The sequence below is a fragment of the Seriola lalandi genome, unplaced genomic scaffold (genome assembly GCF_002814215.2).
Source record: "Seriola lalandi dorsalis isolate HSWRI2012SDOR001 ecotype SW California unplaced genomic scaffold, Sedor1 jcf7180002054609, whole genome shotgun sequence".
Lineage (NCBI taxonomy): Eukaryota > Metazoa > Chordata > Actinopteri > Carangiformes > Carangidae > Seriola > Seriola lalandi.
In genome coordinates, this window is record NW_019525162.1 from 583,615 (window position 1) to 604,814 (window position 21,200).

The 21,200-nt window shown below is 40.1% G+C and overlaps 2 protein-coding genes across 6 annotated transcripts in view; one reads left to right on the forward strand and one right to left on the reverse strand.

The window, feature by feature from the left end:
• The first annotated feature begins 1,055 nt into the window (after positions 1 to 1,055).
• igflr1 (IGF-like family receptor 1) lies at positions 1,056 to 5,162 on the forward strand. 4 transcript variants are annotated; one of them, XM_023419851.2, is made up of 10 exons: positions 1,056 to 1,171; positions 1,327 to 1,433; positions 1,631 to 1,724; positions 1,824 to 2,013; positions 2,174 to 2,201; positions 2,272 to 2,307; positions 3,487 to 3,583; positions 3,674 to 3,754; positions 3,931 to 4,035; positions 4,426 to 5,162. In XM_023419851.2, the coding sequence occupies exons 3-10, from the start codon at positions 1,643 to 1,645 to the stop codon at positions 4,749 to 4,751; spliced, it is 945 nt and encodes a 314-aa protein (XP_023275619.1). In that variant the 5' UTR covers positions 1,056 to 1,171; positions 1,327 to 1,433; positions 1,631 to 1,642; the 3' UTR covers positions 4,752 to 5,162. The 4 variants fall into 4 exon arrangements, with proteins under 4 accessions (XP_023275619.1, XP_087033699.1, XP_023275621.1 ...); XM_087177573.1 differs by having other exon boundaries at positions 1,327 to 1,724; XM_023419853.2 differs by lacking the exon at positions 1,327 to 1,433 and having other exon boundaries at positions 1,063 to 1,171.
• A 54-nt stretch (positions 5,163 to 5,216) lies between these two features.
• The window catches only part of kmt2bb (lysine (K)-specific methyltransferase 2Bb), a 24,648-nt gene continuing 8,664 nt past the window's right edge, over positions 5,217 to 21,200 (reverse strand). For both annotated transcript variants that reach the window (XM_023419816.2, XM_023419815.2), the window contains exons 11-36: positions 20,277 to 20,402; positions 19,628 to 19,741; positions 19,258 to 19,404; positions 19,069 to 19,161; positions 18,838 to 18,955; positions 18,601 to 18,714; positions 18,178 to 18,362; positions 17,942 to 18,043; positions 17,279 to 17,389; positions 17,007 to 17,083; positions 16,496 to 16,725; positions 16,285 to 16,388; positions 16,029 to 16,166; positions 15,631 to 15,789; positions 15,411 to 15,528; positions 15,229 to 15,307; positions 14,948 to 15,108; positions 14,689 to 14,856; positions 11,442 to 14,598; positions 10,863 to 10,963; positions 10,315 to 10,452; positions 9,675 to 9,927; positions 9,365 to 9,472; positions 9,167 to 9,250; positions 8,169 to 8,298; positions 5,217 to 8,048 (exon numbers count right to left, since the gene is read on the reverse strand). In XM_023419816.2, the coding sequence (XP_023275584.1) occupies positions 7,773 to 8,048; positions 8,169 to 8,298; positions 9,167 to 9,250; positions 9,365 to 9,472; positions 9,675 to 9,927; positions 10,315 to 10,452; positions 10,863 to 10,963; positions 11,442 to 14,598; positions 14,689 to 14,856; positions 14,948 to 15,108; positions 15,229 to 15,307; positions 15,411 to 15,528; positions 15,631 to 15,789; positions 16,029 to 16,166; positions 16,285 to 16,388; positions 16,496 to 16,725; positions 17,007 to 17,083; positions 17,279 to 17,389; positions 17,942 to 18,043; positions 18,178 to 18,362; positions 18,601 to 18,714; positions 18,838 to 18,955; positions 19,069 to 19,161; positions 19,258 to 19,404; positions 19,628 to 19,741; positions 20,277 to 20,402 (6,591 nt within the window). In that variant the 3' untranslated portion in view covers positions 5,217 to 7,772. The remainder of the gene's footprint in view (positions 8,049 to 8,168; positions 8,299 to 9,166; positions 9,251 to 9,364; positions 9,473 to 9,674; positions 9,928 to 10,314; positions 10,453 to 10,862; positions 10,964 to 11,441; positions 14,599 to 14,688; positions 14,857 to 14,947; positions 15,109 to 15,228; positions 15,308 to 15,410; positions 15,529 to 15,630; positions 15,790 to 16,028; positions 16,167 to 16,284; positions 16,389 to 16,495; positions 16,726 to 17,006; positions 17,084 to 17,278; positions 17,390 to 17,941; positions 18,044 to 18,177; positions 18,363 to 18,600; positions 18,715 to 18,837; positions 18,956 to 19,068; positions 19,162 to 19,257; positions 19,405 to 19,627; positions 19,742 to 20,276; positions 20,403 to 21,200) is intronic.

The window sequence follows — 21,200 nt, forward strand, 5'->3', positions numbered from 1 at the left end:
CCCTGTAAACCACATGGCAGGTGGGATGTTGCTGTGTTGTTTTTGCAAGTTCCCTTAAGCTCTCAGCATCATATTCATAAAGCAATTCCGCTTCTGAATGAGCTGATTCATCATTTTTAACAAACCATGACTGCTGTGTCTTCCAAAACCTTCAGAGGATAAACATTTAATAACAATGATTTCAAATAATTTGGACATTTTGAGATGAAAGTGGTTTCACCATAAGGTTGCCCATAACAGACCCTGACGCTGTAACAGAAATGATTGAATCAACACCAAAATTCTCCTATCTATAAGTGCAAATGCTAAGTGATTTGTGAATATTCAATATACACTGGCCCAATTTAAACTGTGGACAAAATAGAGAGATGAAAAGAATACGTTACCATAAAAATCCAGGACACAGGACTATCTTTTCTCTTTTTCTCTTCAAATTCACTGTTATGCTCTATATCAGCACTCAGTGAATGACTTGTCGATTTAAATTACTTGGTCAGAACTAATTGTTGTATAATTTGTGATAATTTGAATGGAACTGCAGTCTCATTCCAGTCGGTGAAACTGTGATTAAAAGTAATTGAATTGAAAATGTCACCTGATGTTCTGTTAACCTACTGACATAGGCTGATACAATTATTTGTTTATATCTTTATATTATATGCTTTTATATTCATTTTATGTCTTTTTCATGTGAAGCACTTGGTGCATGTAAGTTCTTTGTAACACTGTGTTGCATAGCCTACCCTTTATGAAAGGGGCTATAAAAATAAATGTCATTATTTTTGCAACTGATGAACACAAAGCAATTCAGTTTCTCCTTTAATAATAATAATATGCATTTGCTAAAATTGCTTAAACATTTTTTTTTCAATCCCACATTTTTAATCTGGATAGCTTTCCCACCAGAGGAACATATAATTTCTTCTACTATTCTAAACGTCTGAGCTCAGACTCTCAAATCAACATCTTTTTTAGGACTTCCCCACATGATCATACTGTAGAACTACGCCTTCAAACTTTACATCACGTAATCTCAACGCCCTGTCTGAAGTCACATTTAATTTAGTCAAACTGCAGTGTGCAGGCGCTTGTAAACTGCACACGTATTTGCAAACTTCTTTCTTTCTTCACAGAAAAACCAATAGAAAATTTCAGCGATCACATCCGTAAAGTAAGTCCAATTTATCTAGATTCAAGATTTGTTTTGCAGTGGACGTTTCAGCTTCCGCTGTGTAAAGTTGTATTCATTGTGCTTTTTACTAATCCTCACCCAGTTTACGAATTGCAAATCATAGCCTACAGATTATGTCTTTCTTATTCTCTCAGATCACCCTGCGGCTCCGCAGGATAGCTCTACATCAATGTGTAAAATAGCTGGAGTGCGGCTTTAATCCAGACAAACACATAACAAGTAAACCGGAAAGATAGAAAAGGTAAATTTGGGCTATGGGACATGGTTAGACTCGGTAAACAACAGCCCACCAAGCTGGTCTGAATGGATTAGCCAATTTGAAATAACCGGGGCAGCTCAGAGATTTAATGTGTGTTATTACAGCTTCCACTCAATATCTGTACAGATGTGCTCTATTTTGACATTAAAATGTAGTGTACTGAACTGTTTGCACCACAGCGCAGAGTAGTGATGCACTCCATCAAATGCCTAGATGTGAAAACACGCTGGGATAAGAGGGTTGCGAAATGTGTGCCGTGTCCTTTAAAGCCAGGTAAGTTATGTATTATATTATATTATATTATATTATATTATATTATATTATATTATATTATATTATGGCCGGTTATATTATATTTTCCCATTAACATAGGGTATGAAATTACTCCTAATTGTGGATTTGATGACAACGGAGGGCGACACGAGGTCCCTCACAAAAAGTGCAAAGTCAACACTTTCAACGATGGCAGCTGGTTTTATTGCCGACCTTGTACTGTATGTCAACCGTATGCGGTTTTAAAGCCCTGCAGCCAAACTACTGACACCGAGTGCCAAGACAACAGGTAAGAAAGAATTGCGCGTCCATTACTCAAATGATCTGGCTCAGTAACAGATCAGACCACACAGCAAAAATAACACGTAACACGAGGCTATAATAGCCTATGTACATTTTTTTGAGTACAAGCCGATGATAGCTTTTTTTCTCTCTCTGATTTTCTATAGAGAGCAGACGACCGAAGTCCCTGTCAAAGTGAGTACGCTGGACGCTATTATTTTCATGGCATTTTGAATTGGCTCACATGTTGTCACTTTCTCCTCAGGAGGCAATAACATCTCTACATGTCTCACTGCCAACGGTAATTCATATTAACTTTATCATCCTTTACAGACAATCAGCCTAATCATGTACTCTGTAAGAGATGACAGGAAATGATTAGGTCATCTCTCATTCTAGAGAAGGAAATGAGCCCACGTCAAAAAAAAAAAATCCCCACATTCATGGTTTGAGTCATGTGGGTTTCAGAGGTAACTACCTTAGAATAGTTGTAATAGGTAGGTAAGTTATAACAGAAAAAAACACTATATAGCCTCACTATTTCTAACAAATGCTGCGTCACCTGATTTCAGCTGCACGCCAGGAAGCAGCAGTTTCAGAAAAACTCAAACCTCTGTCATTGAGATCACCTGTTGGAAAAAGAGAAAAGAAACGCAAAAAAGAGCTCACCTGCTGTCCCTATTCTGATGTTTGATGTTGAGTCGACTGAACGTCCTGACCCGTAGCCTATGCATTGTGCTGCTGTCACGTGATTGGCTGATTGGATAATTTCCATGACTGAACAGATGTAGCCTACAGATGTTCCTAATTGAAGTGTCAGGTAGCCTAAATGTAATGTGGACCGAGGAGGGGTTCGTAGTGACAACGCCACCTATAAGACTCCGTGTGCTCGTCTAACAGAGGTAATGCATAGTGGAGAACTACCAAACTAGCATTATAGACGCAATATCTAGTGTTAAAAAAATGCCATAGATATAGGAAAGCTAAATGAGTAGAAAATAAAACGAGAACTAGTGTATTCTAAGTCCATCGCAACGTTTTGTAGTGCAAATATGTGCCCTGTCTGAACAGCTCCGCCCAGATGTCCAGAGAGAGTTCAGCTGGCCTGGGTGAATATAAGCAGCTTCGTGGCTACGTCCTCCAGCGTCCTCCTCTCTGCGCCTCACTCAGTCCAACTTCCTCTTGTCTGGTCAGCAATCACATCCGGTCGCTGATCTCAAATAGGTGTGTCCATTTTGTTGATGACTGTGGCTTGAGTCAAAACCGAAGCAGCAAATGAGATTCAACACAGTTCTTGCAAACACTGAACAACCGACATCAAACAAATACATTTTTTTATGATTATATACAAAATAAAGTTAACACAAGGCTCAAAACACAGCAAGCCAGAATATACTGTAACTGCAAAAAAGAAACAGAGGCAATAACAGGACAGTCTCTCATGTATAGTCACCCAATGAGATTTCTCTTTTCATTTCAGTTTCAGACAAACCAAGGATCCTTTAACCCAGATGCAGAAATGATATCAACTACCCTCAACAGGCAGTCAATAGAAACTGCTAGTTCTAGTCTACTTTGTAAGTTAAGCATACACTTATATTACAAGACCACATTTCTACAGTCTAAATTTAACAATTTAACCATTACTTTTTTTCTATTTTTTGCAGGGGCAGTACCATTAGCTGTCCTGATTTCCATCATACTTGTTGTTTCATCTGCTTTCATGATCTACATGAAGCGGAAAAGAGGTTTGCAAATTGAAAATAAAGGTTTAGACACAGATAAGTGAGCGTAGAAATGAAGAGAAATCTTCTGTGGAAAAACCAAAAGAATGGGAATCTGGCAGACATGTTATTATATAGGAATGTAATGTTAATGTGGGGATAATGAGGTGCATTTGACATTAATTTTGTCTTTCACACAGGCCAGCACACAGCATTGGTTTACCGCAGAAGATCTTCATTCATCAGTGAAAGATTCCCTCCCCTCCATGCTCCTGTTTGCAACGATGATCTGAAGGACATTCTCAGTGAGTGAAAATTTAGTTATTTCTATGTACAGCCAAACTGGACATCTGTGATGTTATCCTTTATTCATAATATCTCCTGGGACATTGTTAAGCTCCGGGGTAAGAAGGGTAGGAGCGGTTTTATACAAACTTATGTATGGCTAAAAAGTCTTTGAATATTTAAGGACCATGTGTTTATTGTTCTGCCATTAACAGAATTGAGCAGCAACAATGAACTGAAACCAGACTTGCAGCCAATGTAGACTGGCAGCTGATCAGCATATTTTGTGTACCTCATTATGTTGCTCACTTACATCACTGCACCAACAGCTCTAACAACACAAATTAAAATAATTGTGAAAAAAATAGACAAAATAAGGCCTTTTAACACCCACCATCTTTCTTCTGTAGGTTCTGAAATCCTGTTAGCACCTTTACAGACAGTTCTGGACAACCTTGATGTTTTGGAACAGTTGGTCATTTTGTTGGATCCAGACAGCCCCACAGTGAAAAACACTAAACATCTGGCATCCCACTGCTCTTTCTCCTCTACCTGGATCACTTACAGCTACTCTATGAAGGACAGTAAAAGCCCTCTGAAAGCTTTGCTGGAGGGGGTCACCAGCAGGTACCCTGACTGGACAGTGGGGCACCTGGTCAAGCTGCTCAGACAAATGCAGCGCAATGACGCCATTGCTGTCCTTGCCCAACTCAGACTGAACGAGATGGCCATATAGCAGGCCTGTTGAACTTGCGACATGCAGGAAGACTCCGACTTGTCAATCAATTGTTTAATTATAAATATATTTTTTGCTACAAAGAAATTGTAAGGGGTGGTGGTGGTTAGTATTGAAGTTTGCTTAACAATACAGTATCTTAATGGTGACCATCCCTAGTTGTCTGGCATTATAAGCATAGGTAATTTCAGTTCATCTTGAACTTTTGCATTCTCTGTGCTCTCTTCTGTTTGCCTTTTTTTCACTTAAGGAAATGTACCGCCCCCGGGCCCTTAACTTTTCGGGAAATGTGGCGCCCTGGACTACTTAGTTGAATATCCCTGCCATATAGTATCCCTTTCCCTTGTGTCTGTTAAAATAATCTTTGTACAACCATGAAAAATGTTGATAAAATAATATTGTAATATTCCACTAAGTTCCTATTGCTGCACATTTATTATCTTTTTTAATAATAAAAAAATTGAGTTTGTTCAAACATCGTAACATCTTTATTAGGCAAATAACATTATAAATAAAAAAGTGCATAGAAAAATTAAACAGGTTTAGAAATATGTATACAAATATTTACAAACTCAGGGTTTATTTGTACATGTAACAAAGACGTAAATTTAAAGATCACATATTTTCTCATTTTTATGTCTTTTACACTTACTTTAAAATAACCCTACTATATATATATATACATATACATATATATATATATATATATATATGTATGTATATATATATATATATGTATATATATATTCATTTATTTATTTATATATATATATATATATATATATATATATATGTGTGTGTGTATATATAACATACAGCTTTCTTAACAGATTCTGGGAGAGATGGTCATGATAACTTCAGGTTTTGACTAGTGCTTTGCATCCTTCATTGCGCACACACACACACACACACACACAAACACACAGGCTCTGCAGGACATTAGAATCAAGCTACTCTTAAATTATCATCCTCTCGTTTTGCATCAGTATTCCCAAACATCTGTCTAAACAGCTGAGGTAGAATCCTTGCAAGGAGTTGGGAGTGACTCTGCTCTTTTTGTCAGCTAGGTGATTGACACATGTTAATCTGGGCTCCATCCCAGTGATTGGACATGCAAAAAGGAAAGGGGATAAAGACAAAACATGATGGAAATTTGCTCTAATTTTGGAGCGAAAGGGGTTGAAAAAAAAAAAAGATGATCATGGGCTTGGGAAGGCAAACAGTGCTCACTTTACTCCTGTGGTTGATTCTAAGACCGTCAGTAATCTATCATAACAAGAAAATAAAAAAAAGTATTTTTTTTGTTTGTTTTTTTTTTTTTAAAATACCTGCTTTAGAACAATTTGTCATAAAGGCTTAAATGCATGACATAACTGCCCAAAATGGAAATTCAAGTAAATTAGTGAAACCAAGGACATCATTTGTAAACAATAAAAAAAAAAGAAAAAAAAAAAGGATACAAATGGGGGAGATCTCCTAATACACTAGACCGCCACCGTTTATACAAAGCACAACCTTTTACCATTAAAAGTATAAATCAAAACATGAATAAATATACAATTTAAACAGTGTGTGAATTCAATTAGCCTCATCAATGACAGCACTGAACATGGACTAAGAACAACGTTAAACATTATTTTAAGGTGCTGAGTGCATTCTCTCAGCTCCATTTCAGACTGACTTTTTTGCAACAGCAACATCTAGGAAGTCTGTGCACCATGTTCTTAAAAAGCCTGGTGCAGGAGCTGAATGCACACACTCAGTGGCGATGCTTTATACCAGTGCCATCCCTGATTAAGAGATAAACTGTAGCAAGTTTCACAAAGATGAAGAGAATTTGTATGTTTGATGGTTATTTCTGTGCAACTGTAGGGCAGCAAAGTCTTATTGCAATAGGTAATGAGCATCTGCCATGAGAGTAATAAAATATATATTTAAAAAACGGATATTCACCATAACTCTTCACTTTTGGCTTGGGTAGTGTTTGCTACATACACTGTACATCAAGACAAAAAAGTGTCTTGTTTCCATCTTTATAAATATGACACTACTGACTGAAAATGTTACATTGCAATAATCAATTTTTAACTCCACACAGGAAGAGAAAACAAAGAGAAGAAAAACAGCAGACCTAAAGTCTGAAAACTAGCAGACACTATATTCCAATAACAGTAAGAGTACTGCTTGAGTGCATAAATTTAAGATACATGATCTCAGCAGGGTGAATAAACAGCTAAACAATTCCTGATTCGCAGGACATCTTAGTCCAACTAAAGACGCTGAAGACCTTTCAAAGCTTAGCACCATGGTTGTTCCGTTATTCACGAAAAAAAAGTCTAAAAAGAAAAAATATTAACAACGTGAGAAGTGTTAACCATTAGATAAAACGCACAAATAAAAGGTGTGGGTGAATGTATGGCTCAATAACTGACTTCACCACTGCACGGATGGGGCTATAAATGTTCCCATCACTGGAGGATGGAGCATTTGTGATTACAAGTGTACTATAGACAGACACACCCCTCCCGCCCAGAAATGAATAAAAAGTATAAGGAATCCCTCAAATGCTAGCTATAGGTTTTCAGCAATGATTCAAACAGATAAGGCTTGACGTGTGTATCAAAGAAATTCCGTTGGAGTCGATCGTACAGATCCAGGAGCCGCTCATATTTTCAGTTTCTGGTTTAAATGTCTTGTTGTCCTGCCTACACAATATTAACTGCTGGGGTGACATTGCTGTGCCAGCTGTACATCTGAACTCCTCACAGGCAGAAGAACCTTGTGAACACAAACTTCTCAAAAGTTAATGAATTTTCTGTGCAGGTTCTCTTCCTCTTATTTTCCGAATCATAAAATGTCCACATATCACTTCTAACTAGCCAAATGTTATTGACTGGTCTCATAGTGGCTAATTCCCTTGCTGTGTGGACTGCCCACCTCCTCCCCAAGCCCAATCCAGTGCCACCTTACTTTAAGGCTTACTAGTAAACAGGATCCTCCCCTTCTCATTCAAGTGATCGCTCAATTGAGGAAACGCCTACATCGCCGGGCCCCACAGTTGCAGTTGAGTTTGTTGCTGGCGTCTTCAATGGGGAACTTGTAGTCATAGGTGAGCTCCTCTCCCCTGTAGATCTTCCTAAGAGCAAAGATGACGATATGCTTCCGGCCTTCCACGTTGATCACTCGTGAGTAGCAGTTAGGTTCACAAGAGTGGTTGATGAATCTTGCTGCGTTGCCATGCATGGTTGCATCCACCACATCAAAGTCATCAATGCGGAACATGTAACAGCCAATACCCTGCAATTGCAAAATAAAAATAAAAACTGCATCCTCTAACCTTTCCCAACTTTAACCATCAATTACTGGATAACTGACCTACATTAGGATGAAACTGATAAAAAGAGAAAACCGACCAACCTTGCCATCATAGTACTTCTCCCTTTTGTCAGTGAGCACTGAACGGATGACTATGCCTGCATATTCAATAACCATCTCCCCTGCTTCAATGTTCCTCTTGCAGAAAAGACCACGGCCATGTATAGCAGACCTACAATAGACACACATACATCAGACAAGCTCATTTCCTGGGACGTTCAAGTTGGCAACAGTGTCGATAAGTCAACTGTGAGTCAGCAGCTAGTTTTTCTAGATCTTTAGTTCTTGGAAAGTGTTAGTAGAACTGTGCAGTAAGCTCATTTATTGAAACACAGGGCTAGTACACTGACAAATCTTACATGTCAAGACGTAGTAAAAAACTATTCAGAAATCTCTGATCAGGTCAAAATTTTAATTTGACAAATACTTTTTTGGTTTAAAAAAACTGGTGGAATTCCCATCAGCATCAACTCAGTAACTCATACTTTCTGTATATTTCTAATCAGCAAATATTGGCATGCTAACACTAAGATGGTAAACATAGTAAACATTACCTGCTGAATAACAATATCTTTTAAAAATAACTTTTTACAGTAAGACAACATGGCAGTAGACTCTCAGTCTTGTTTCAGAGATTTGGTGTGTAGCCTTGTTTTGCCCTTTGAGTTTTCCTCTTAGTCCCTCTCATCAAAATGAAACTGATGGAATATATGGGCAGCAGCTTACCCATTTGTGTCATCTTATTCATGGCATGTGAACATGCTGAGGTTTGGAGTCCTATCTTGGCTAAATACTATCTACTACTTTTCCACTCCCTTCTTTGATTTATATCTTCCTGCTCAGGCTCTGCTATGACTACAAGCTTCCTGTTAGTACAACTTTTTTAACAAGTTAGTTAGCGCATGAATGTGATGTATGAATGTGAGTGAATGATTGAATGTGGCAAATATTGTAAAGCACTTTGAGTGGTCAGTAAGACTAGAAAAGCCCAAAGTCCATTTACCATAGAATTCTTATTATTTTGCAAATGTAGTTCTGACCTGTAGACGCCTACAGCCTCCTTGGATGTTCGTTCTAGATGTCTGAAGCGCATAGCCATGGGCAACTCCAAACTAGTTGCCCGTCTAAAAGAAAGAGCAGAAATTAAGTCATTAAAAACATCCAAAAAAACAAAAACAAAAAAAGAATGCATTTTAACCCAGCCAAAAATCTACTAAACTAATGAGGTGAAGACTGACCTTGTGGACTTCAAAAGAACCTCATCTTCCTCATCATCATAAGGCCCAATGTCAGGAAGCTGCCGATGCTGAGAAGCCAGGAAGTTAAAAATGTCAAACGTGGACTTCCTGTTAAGAGAAAATAATGTCAGGTCCAGAGGAGTATCAATAAAGCAATTCAAAAAGTCAATTACAAAAAGTTAAATACTAGTTAAAAATACTCTTGTCCATCCAAATTTTTATCATAGTACTGAGTGAATAGAATCAAGAAAGACTCAAGATCAATAAGCTGAACTGATCCGGGAATTAAAATTTATAAAAATTATCATGCCTAAGATAGAGCTCGGAGCGGGCACAGCCGCTTGGATTGACAGGCAAGTCGTCCTCTTGGCTGAACAGTTTGAAGAAACGGAAGGTATGGCGATGACAACGGTGAGCTCCTTGAAGTTGCTCTAGCAAGAACACCACTGCATCATGGACCAGACCCAGCATACGGGCACCAGTGATCCTCTGAAAGGTAAGAGGTCTCAGCCTCGTAATTGCTCGTGCCTCCTGCACCCCGTCTATCACTGCTTTCCAAGCCACTGAAAGGAGAGTTGAGAGTAAATGGAGTGAATACAATTAACATAAATGCCAACAAAAATACTATAAACAAGAAACTCACTTTATTATTTTGTTAAGTTAATTTTGAGCTTTGAGGGAAATTTTAAAATGTAAATTTTTTAAATATAGGGGCGTCGTGTGGCGTAGTGGTCTAAGCAGGCGCCCCATGTGTAGAGGCTACAGTCCTCGCTGCAGTCAGCCCCGGTTCAAGTCCCGCATCGGACGGCCCTCTACTGCATGTCATTCCCCCTCTCTCTGCCTCCCCATTTCCTGTCTCTCTACTGTGTGCTATTGAATAAAGGCATTAAAAAAAAAAAAAAAAGCCCAAAAAATGTACTTTTTTTTTTTTTTTTTAAATATAGCCTTACCCTCGATACTGTCCGCCTCCACACTGAAACCATCATCACTGGTTATCTCAAATCGCAAGTGTGGCTGGTCTCTGTTAGTTGGACATTCTTCATCCTCTTCAGACAGCGGTGATTCATCATCTGAGGGCAAAGCAGCACCTAATAAAAGATCATTTATACAGTTAGCCTTTGAGACTATTTTTCCATTTCCTTCCACAGTGGAAAGGTTGAGGCTGAGTCATACTGTAAACCTTCTATGTGGGTCTACTCTGTACACAACTTCTATTGAAAGTATGTCCATCCTGAAGGAGGGATCCCTCCTCTGTTGCTCCTCCTTTTCCTGTTAAGGGAGTTTTTCCTTGTCCTATTCAAGGGCCTAGGGACAGAGGGTGTCGCTGTATAGATTTGCGAATTGAAGTGGGCTATATTTAAAAAATCTGACTTGATTATTCTTAAACATTAAGTCACATCCATTAGTTACAGTCATAGCATACATGGCAGACATTCTGAACTCATTATTTTTCAATTCACAGAAATCATTAAATTATGCATTTAAAACTCAAGATTACCAGAGTATTTCTTCCAGTCAGTCAGGGTGCTGTGTCCAACTGGTTCCCAAGCATGCTGCTTGCCTTGTTCACCCCGGGAGATGTAATCCCAAGGCTCTGACCTGAGAAAGATACAAGTACTCAAGCTTTTCAAAAAAAACTTTAAAACACAAACTATATACATTTAATATATGCATACATATACATCGCTTACAATGGTAAAGGGAACACACATATCTGTTTCGTATCTTATCTGACATTTAGCTTTATGGAACACTTTCTATTCATAACAATGCTTTCAGTGTAAGACTGATTATCTATGCAATATATTGTTCCTTGACCCACAATGGAAACATTGACAAAGTATTGGTCTAGAAAGTCCAAAAAGATGTAAAAGATTACATCTAATATTTAGAAGCAAAGCTTGTCAAATGTAAGGATTTGGGTGCTTTTCTTTATCATTTATGATAGTAAATGAAAAGTCCTTGGGTTTTTCATTGATGGTCAGACAACACAAGCAAGATATTTTAGACTAATCAGAGTAAATGGTAATAAAAATAATCAGTAGTTGCATCCCTACTTAAGATGAGTAAATCTTACCCTGTGCTGTCAGAATCACTTATGTGTTCCTCCTTTAACTCGTCCAGGTTTAATACTTCTTTCACTGTTGGTGTCTTGATGCGGACTCCTGAAGCCCTGCTGGAGATGCTTTGGCAGGCAGGTCTGCGCCGCTCCTCATCCTCACTGATGGGTTCCGGCTGCAGGAAGTCAACTTTAGACTTCTTTGTGACGATACGGTCTGAAAGTGAAGACACTCTTTTCATGCGGACGTGGGTACGAGGGCGGGGAGCAGGAGCTGGTGCTGGTGTTGGTGATGGTGAGCGAGGTGACACTTGACGCTCTGGTTCAATTAATAGACCAGGAGGCAAAACAAGTGAGGAGGGGCTAAGTGTTCGAAGTCCACTCCACTTGGGGGTGTAGTTACTTGCCATTGCTTGATTTATAATTGCTTGGGCACTTTCAGCAGGAGTCATGGGAGGATTCTTAGTTGACAGAGCAGGCTGTCCTGAGGCCTTGGATGACTTGGACGACTTGGACTTTTTGGATGCATTGGACTCCTTTTTCTTCTTTGGTTTATTCAGTTCTGGGGCAGCTTCATCTTTTGATGTTTTTGCATTCTTCCTTGGCTTCTTCACATTAACTGATGCCACTGCACCGTTGCTGTTGTGAGCGAGCAGCTGTGTAATTGTGGTTGGATTCTGAACTGCAGGTGTAACTGCCGGAGGAACTGCTGTTGCCACATTGGCCCCAGGTTGAGGAGCAGTCATGTTACCCGCTGCTGCTAGTGTGGCTGACAGTGCGTTGCTTTGCAAAAGGCTTGCAATCTGAGTGACACAGTTATAGGAAGGGGAGTTGGGAGTGGGCAGCTGGAAAGTGTTGCTTTCTGGATTCTTCACAAAGATCTGCCCAAGGCGGTTTACCAGCAGGACGTGTGGCGTAGGATCCACATTTGGACCACCCACCTCTTTCACAGTAAGAATGGCATGGCCAGGTAACGCCTGGGGTAGCACTGGCTGTTGAGGTTCTAAAGCTGGCCTGGGAGTAGAAAAGTTGATGGAGATTGTGTGACCAGATGCAGCTTCCTTCTGCAAAGATGAAGAGCTGTAACCATTTAAGATCACAGGGGCTGAGGTGGTTTGAACTGCTGTTGGAGCAGTTGAACACTGCGCTGACAGCCCAGAAAGAGATGGTATTGATGCAGAGGAAGAAACAATGGTGACAGCTGTAGAACCCAGCGGCTGTGTTTGTGTGGAGTAGATAGGTACAGAGAGAGTTTCACAAGTTCCTGCTGGGGGACAAGTGCCTGATGTAGCTGATAGCACTGGATCATTTTGAGGGGCAACATTTAGCAGTGTTTGTGTCACATCTCCAACTGGAGTGAGGGTAGTTAATTTAGTAGACAGAGGCTCCATGGATGGGAAGGTTGCTGAGTCATGTGTTACTGGCTGAAGTGTAATACTTGTTAGAGGAGGCTGACTGAAACCTGGTAAGCAGGAGTACATCTGCAAGGAGTCTACAAGGCCTTGGGAGGGGTTTTGTACATCTGTAGACATTAAAGGGGAGGGCTGAAGAAGATCCAGCAAGGCGCCCTGACTTGTGTCAGCAGCATCTGCTAGTGAGGGTTCCACTGTATTGCCTGTTAAGTGGTTCATTAACACAGCAGACCCCTCAGTTGACGATACAAAATGGCTGCTGTCAGGCTCTGAATTCAGGGGTTTACAAGCTTCAGACTGTTGGTTCTCAATTGGCGTGCCCTCTAGCAAAGGAGCCATCTCAGTTAAATGTGGACTAGTTTCACAACTCTCAAGAACCAGAGCTGTTTCAGGGGCAAACCCTAAACCGGAACCCTGGAATAACCCCTCTGAATATGAGGTCTCAGGCACCTTTGTGAGTAGGTTAGGCAGAGCATCATGAGCTGGAGTAGGAAGCACAGTCTCCTGATTTACTAAAGGAGTGTCAGAGCTTTGTTCTTTGAATGGAGAGTTTGCAGAAATTTCCTCATTTAACTGACTAGCATTAGAGGATTGAGGTGGATCTTGAGGTGAACTATCTGTAGGACTTTTGCTGACAACCGAGATGGTAACCGATGAAGAATCTGTGTGCTTATCATTGGATGAGGCTTCGGGGAACAGGCTCTGAACAACTTCTGTGTTGTTTGTAGTTTCTGATCCAGGGACATTTTTATTATTTAGGTTTTTGGCTTGTATCCGAGCTTGAGTAGAACCCTCAACTTTCTGAGGATCTTCGTTGGTTGCTATACTTGTATCACTTTCTGTGCCGTCGTCAACACCATCCAGTTGAGCCATAGGCCGGGAGGAAGGGGAGGAGGGAGACTTGGACAGATCTTTTGATATGGGACGACTGACTATTGTCCGTGAGAAATCAAAATAGTGCTCCATATCATCATCAGAAGAGGTGTTTCCTAAGTCATCCCTGGCTGAGGCAGCAGACCGTGGTAGGTTGGCAACAAGGGTCTTCCTCTTGTGGACGTCTTGGGCTCTTCCCCAAAATTCCTCTTGATCATCACCTTCAACTACTATCTGCCCCCCACAGTTCATTGCTACGCCTTCATTCAGGAGTGTCTCTTCAATCTCCAGTTCTGTCCTCATCTCTTGGCCCAGACTCAGGCTGGGATCTTTGTGGAATGAACTGTAGGGAAATTCTTCTTCATCCTTCTGTTGGTCTAAGTCCCCCTGGGGTGATGTACCATTTGCTGGAGAGACATCTTCAGGCTCTGGTGATGCTAAGAAGTTGTGTGGCACCTCGACCGAGTCTGACTGGCTCAGATCAAATGATAATCGAGTTCTGGGTAAATGTATGGATGAAGAGAAAGACAGACTTGGAGAAGGAAAGCTTCCTGCACTATCCTGCCAGGGAGACTGGGGAAAGAAAGATGAGGTACAATGGGTCATTGTATTTCCAGGGCATCGGACAGAGGAAGCACTTCTACCTCCGACTGGGCGGGATGATGGAGAGCTTATCAGGTTGTCTGTACCAAGTGGAAACAGTGGGGAAGTGGGAAGGGAAGATTTTCCAGCACGAAGGGTAATTGGTCCAGGCAGAGGGCCGAGAGGAGGGGGCGACATGCGACTGCGTAGGCCTGGTGTTTGCGAGTGTGGGCTATGGCGACGAGCCCTTCTAGTCTCCTCCAGATCACTTATGGTTAATATGTGGTGGGGTTTCAACTGGGCTACCCCTAAGAAGAAAACAGAATTAATCAGCAGCTTAAGACTTGCATGCTTTTCATTGGATTCTTACCAAAAAATTATATGAATTTATATTTTACCTGGGGATGGCAGAGGTCGGGACATTCCTCCAGCTGGTCTTCTAGTTTGGGGATAACTGGGAATCTTTGGCCTTGTTCCATGATCAAACTTGGAGGGAGGTCCGTGGACAAAGCCTTCCTCCATTGGTGGTTGGGATTCTGTTATATCAGTCTCTGGGGCTTCAGATTCTGATGATTTATCAAAACAAATTATTAGTATCGTTATCTATAAATTTACTTCCTGATGTACTTCAGTTTTTCAGTGAGAAAAAAAACGCACCAGGTAGTGGACAGGGGCTGTGAGCAATGGTGCGGTTGTCTCCTTGGTCAGGCATCTCCTCAACAGGTTTCTCAGGCACAATGGGCCGGACCTCCCTGACTGTACATGTGTATTTGCACCGGCGCAGTGGATTAACTGTACTCCAGTACCAACGAGAACACCTTAGGAAAGAATAACAACGTTTTAAAGGTCTTTTTCATTTAAAATATTTAAAATATATATCATCAATCATCATCAATATCTTCATTTAATGAAGTGAGAAATTATGAAATACAACTTACTGAAAACCCACAGGACACAGTTTGCCTTTGCTAGCTGAAAGTTCTGTCAGCACACCTAGTTTGTCTATTTGTAAGGAACCTGTGTAGTGGAAAATTAGATACCAATTATTGGTTTAACATAACTTCATGTTAGTAAATGTCAAGGAATGAAAGAGGCAATCAACTAAAAGAAAGGCTCTTACCAATCATCACATTGATCAGTTCTGGTTCCAGTCCTGTCAAGAACTTTCTGCGGAGGCTTATCCCCTCAAAATCCACATACACCCTGCGGTTTACCTCGAATTCTTGACCAGCTATCATCTGTACAAGGACAAGAAGTGATAAGACAACAAACACTCAAATTGCAAACCTTGAAACTGTAGCAACATTCATTAAGACACAATATGGAGGAACAAAACTTACCCTGCCACTGATCAGATGTCTGTGTTTGTAGCAATAGACCTTCTTATCATCCTGGAACACACAGTGACGGGAGCGGGCACACATGAAGTGATAGTTGCTTTGACAGGATGTCAGGCAGCAGCCCACTGTGGCACCCGTCTGGTTGCAGCGTTCACATCGCTAAGAGGGGGTTGGGTTGATGGGGGTGAAGGATGAAATGTCAAACTTACATAGTAAAAGCAATTAAGTAGCAGAGCCTTACTTATGTATTGTTTTCAGATTTTTTTCTTTAAAATATCACTAATCGCTTCATTTACAAGTCTGTCTGTAATCAAAGCCAGATTTCTAATAATATAGTAATTAATACACATTATTACACTAACAGGCTAATCAGTTTTTATGGTAGAGTAATAACCAACCATTAAGCGCCCTCTTGTGACAGCACTGTGTACATGTAATAGAGAGCCATTGTCCTCTTCAAACACCTCAGCTGACCACAGACAGCAGTTGACATGTGCCCATTCATTCTGGCCCAAGTACAGCAACCTGCCTGCTTCCTGTTGAACAACACAAAAGAAAATGTGAGGCCCACTGCGTAACAAAGAAAAGATGTGTGTCCAATATTTACAATGTACTATGATCTACAGTTCATTTTCATGTTGATGTTTTACTTACATTAGGTTTGAGGTCTCCAAATTTTTGGCACAAAGAGCACTGTCTCTCATCATCTTTAGACCATCCAGTGTCTAGATCAGCTTTTGAAAGCCGGCCCCTTTTCCCTGTATAAATGTGCAATCAGTAAGAACTTCAAGGCCCAAACACTGTGCAAGAATTTTTACAAATAAGTATCAAATTTCATGATCCTCTCTCCTCTTGATAGCATTACCTTTAAATTTGAGCCTGACAGCCCTGCTGGTTTTGAAGTGGTTCTGGCTTGTTGGCTCCCCAGACATCGGAGAAACTGCCTCTTCTTCCTTTAAATCTAAGCTTTGTCCATTGTCCTCCTGCACGAGCCCCAGTGGAGCCCTGGACGAGAGCTCCTCCCTCTCCCTCTCCTGCCACTGAGCGTAAACATGCTCTGTAGTTGGAGGATGAACAGCATGGAAAAGCATCCCACTATTGAAAGAAAGAATTAATGAGTTAAAAAGCTTATAAATATTTCTTGTAACGCCAAAGAGGAGTGCATATAACTTTCACATATGTAAACAAGAAGGTATGCTGTACACTAAATACATCATCATGATGTACTACTATCTCCAGGTAGTACTTTTAAAACATCTTCAGAGTTCAAATTAGATTTCTATATTTCATTATTTTACAGGACCACGTATGCAAAGAATATTTTTCAAATGAATGTACACATGTTTACAAACCAGTAAATGGAAACTATTACTCACATAGGCAAGTCTTTGGTACAAGGGTTCCACACCTTTGGGTCTTGGCTGTTGAACCAATTAAATACCTCTTCGAGGAGCTGAAGAGAAAAACCACATCAGTCACTAATAAATGCTAATGCTTTTCTAAAAGTATTACACAACTTCACTTTGTTTTTCAAACTCCCATTAGGAAAAGAGGAAAAAATAGGTTTTAGCACTACAAGGATCCTTTCACATAATAACAAAAATATTGATAAATGAAAGAGCAGTCATGCCCTCGAGGTTTACACCACCTTTAAGTAGTAAGAGCGTGCCAGGGCAGTGGGCCTCCGCTCCTCTGGAAGATCCTCTTCTTGCTCAAGCCTCTTTCGTACCACCTGAACCACATCTTCATGGAACATTTTCTGTAAAAATAAAAATAAAAAATCTTTTTTTTTAGTATCCATTAGGTTCATATCTTAGTTGCCCCTGCCACTGTACAGGCGTCGTTCCCTGTAGAACACTTGTTGTAGAAACACGGTTAGAGGCAGTCTTAATAGACAGCTTGAGACGACCACAGACCAGTGAGGAGGAGGAGCTTTCTTTAAATTTCCTTTTGAAAACCAATTCAGTGGCCTAATTTCAAGCTACATTTAAGTCTATCCTTTTATATCATTTGTCTGTCAGTAACTTTATATCGTCTGTACTCCATAGTTTCCTGTCTGGCAATAATTAGTGAGTTCTTACATATCTGAAAGACTGCGGTTACATGCACACACTGAAACTAATCCTAAAGATTTCAGGACATCTGTTTACATGGGATGTGATTTAATACGTTCTGGTGTTTACATGTGTAGAGTGTCTCTCAATTCTTACTGAAATAAAGAAGTTTAAAAGCTCACACAATTTAACACTGAAAATTTTTCCCACAGTGGTACTCAAGTGGTCAGACACTGAATAAGAGGTTGTTTACTCACCAACGTAGTATAAAGGCCCTTGTCAAATTTCTTGCCTACAGCTCGGAGGTCACAGGCTGGCTGTCCTTCTATTCCACTGTCAGGATCGACCAATTTTTCACACTGCAGCACAAACCACAGCATATTTAACATCCTGTATTCAATGTACTTGTTAAGTCTTGCAATAACTCTGACATATATACACCATGTAATAGCCTTATTTTTTACATAGCACATTTGAAAGCAGAGTGTCTTACCTGTGAGCAGGTAACAAGGTGCTGGGTGAGGGTGGAGGAAAGCAAGCAAGCTAGAACCTTCTCCACCCCAGCCCTGAGCTCAATGTAGAGGAGCTCTCTCCAGGCACTGGGCTGGGTCACACTGCATGGCCGACACGAATACACTACACTCTCTGGCAGGCTGGACAGGATCTCATACAGCTCATCTGAAATAATTTTACAAGAGAGAGGAGTTTAGCGGCGGAGATGAGGAGAATTCACCTCTAAACAAAATACACACAAACCTAGAGCATCTTTACTGCGTTCTAAAGAAAGCAGGAATCCACAATAAAAAATCTGAATTGTTTTGAATGCATGCTCAACTATTAATAGTTAATAACAAATAATATTGATGTTATTACTTAGGATATTTTTATCCTCAAAAACATGTAGAAGAAAAATTACCTGTTAGATCCTCACACTTGGCATGTACCCAGTGGTTACAGGTGCCACACTGCATCATCTGACTGTCATAGTCATTGTCCTCATAGCACTTGAAGCAGATTGGACAGTAGTTACCTTATGAGAGAAAAATAAAGATGCTTAGCCACAACATAGATTGGTAATGTAGGTATATAATACAGAACTGGACATATTATCAAATGATTAATAAATGTACTGTCAAGGTTAAATTCTCCTCACCCTGTTCATAGAGTTTTGAACAGTCTGGACAGAGGCCTTTGTCGTGGTTCCAGTCAGTGTCCCAGCTCTTACCTGGTGTGACGCCACAACTTTTACACCTGATGCATGTCATACAAACCTGCACAAAAAACCATCATATTAGCACAGGCAACCAATGTGCTCCTGCTTCAGCATGTTAACAGTAAGCATACATGACTTTGCTTTTATGAAGAAGAAGAACCAGGAACATACCCAAGCTTTTCTCTTCTTGTTTTGTTTTGGATAGTTGGGTCCTAAACAGGAAGCATGATAACAGTTCTGGCATCGTTCACATTCCAACAAAGGCTGAGGGAGACATGAAAAATGTGATGTTTACGGACTGAATAACTTTAATATTGACAAGTAAAATATCCCAAAACAAGCCAAATTCGCAGGTTCTACCTTTGAGTGCTTGTTTTTCCTGCCGCACACATGGCAGAATTTGCAGCGACGACAACACCAGTTTTCCTTGTTCTCTTCAGAGGGGCGCTCTGATGGTTCAAGGCAAAACTGGTGGAAGGGCTCACAGCACACTTGGCAATATAGCATCTGAAAAAAGATATTCACATAATCAAAAAATTGTCATTACATAAATTTAAAATATGACAAAATTATTAATTCTTATCTGTATGATAATGTGTAACATGTGTAATCTATGTATAACAACACTATAAGATCCAGTTAATAGTTTATAAACTTAAGATGGTCAGAATGACAAAGTAACAGATCAGCAGTTTCAATTAAAATACAGAAGAATGTATAGAGCACTTACGTCATGTTGCCCTTTACTGGCACAAAGGAAGCAGACATAGGGTGGCATGAGCGGTGCAGAGGTCAGTATACTTAAACCACCCATATTCCAGACATTCTCCAAAGTACAGTCCTCCTGAAAATGACACACAACACAATAACAACATAATAATGTATGAGAGAAGGATCCCAGTAGGTACCAGTGTAATTTTGCGGTCTGCTGACCATCATCCATTAAAAAAAATAAATAAACAGACACATATATAGAATTTTTTATGTCATGCTGTTTCAGTTATGATGGAACAGTGTTGGTTGTGAGAGTGGTAGGTTTACAAGTTACATTTTGTCGAGTGGTCAACTGAAAGATTTTTAACTAGTCATGGGGGTATATTCAGTTTGGAATTAAGAAATAACCACTGACCTCTAGTGGACAAGATTAATTACTACATTAGTGACATGGCATTGTAACAATCTGAGATTAATACAATTTCTGAGGAATAAATAACATTTGATCAAAAAAAAAAGTTAAAATGTTAAAACCCAAGTTTATTTTTAGAATGAGTGGCATCAAACAGGAATCGTATGTCTGTTGTACCCACTGAACAGATATAAGAATGTAAGAAATAGGTTTATATTACAAGATTTGTCATGCACTGTAAAAAGTAACATACCTTGAAGTCAACCCTGATTTTATGAGTAGGTTTAGAAGACTCAACATCTCTCTGCTCAAATCCATGGGCCAAAGCTGCCAGGACACTGGGAGGAGTCTGTTCCAAAGGAACCTGTGGTGTCTGACCCTGAAAGACAACCATAACTTAAATAGGGGCAGAAAAGGTCCTTAAATTATTATACATTCACTTTTAATTGTGCGTTCCCATGGCCATAATGGATGACATGGCATGTGACACATCGACAGATGGCAACAGAGAACATGAATGGTGGAGTCAGAATATCAGGGTGTGATGTAAGGTGAGAATTTTGCAGCTGCTGTTTTCTCTGGCATGATCCGATTAACAACAGTAACCTCAAATAATGGCATATTTAGTTTAGTTTACACTGTGCAAAATTGGAAGTTCCCAAGGAAGATATTTTGGTGTGGGCTGGGGATTATTCACAGCCCATGCTGACCAATTTCAGTTCTTGTGGTCTCCATGTGGTATTTCTGTAACCGCAGTAGCCCTGAGTTGTAGGTACATTTGTGAGGCAGCACACATCAGCTATGGTGGAGTCAACAGCACAGGTAGGGTGTCTCCATAGAAACTTTTTAACCCTTTAATACACAGCCATAAATCAAGCCTCCGTCTGCATAATGCTCAAAGTGGAAACTAATGTGGCAGAGTCCAAATGATGATTCTAAGGTGAAAACAACTGGGCACATTTACTGTATCTGAGTTGAAACAGCACTAACTTAAATTGAAATGATGTAGTAGGCACCAGTATTATATGCTGTAGTTGAGGAGTGGCTGAACAAAAATTAGAACTACTGGCAAGTAGCAGTGCAGACATTTCTTTTGGAAAAATAAAAACTGTAGAAATGGAGCTGCAGAAAGAGACAGCATGGCCTGGATTTTAGAAAAAGGAACAGGAAGGAAGGG

Bases quoted from the DNA above. Each gene is read 5' to 3' on its own strand.
- igflr1 (XM_087177573.1), top strand. From the start codon at position 1,643: ATGCACTCCATCAAATGCCTAGATGTGAAAACACGCTGGGATAAGAGG. The intron at 1,725-1,823 runs GTAAGTTATGTA...CCATTAACATAG, and splicing joins GCCGTGTCCTTTAAAGCCAG to GGTATGAAATTACTCCTAAT. The intron at 3,755-3,930 runs GTTTGCAAATTG...TCTTTCACACAG, and splicing joins CTACATGAAGCGGAAAAGAG to GCCAGCACACAGCATTGGTT.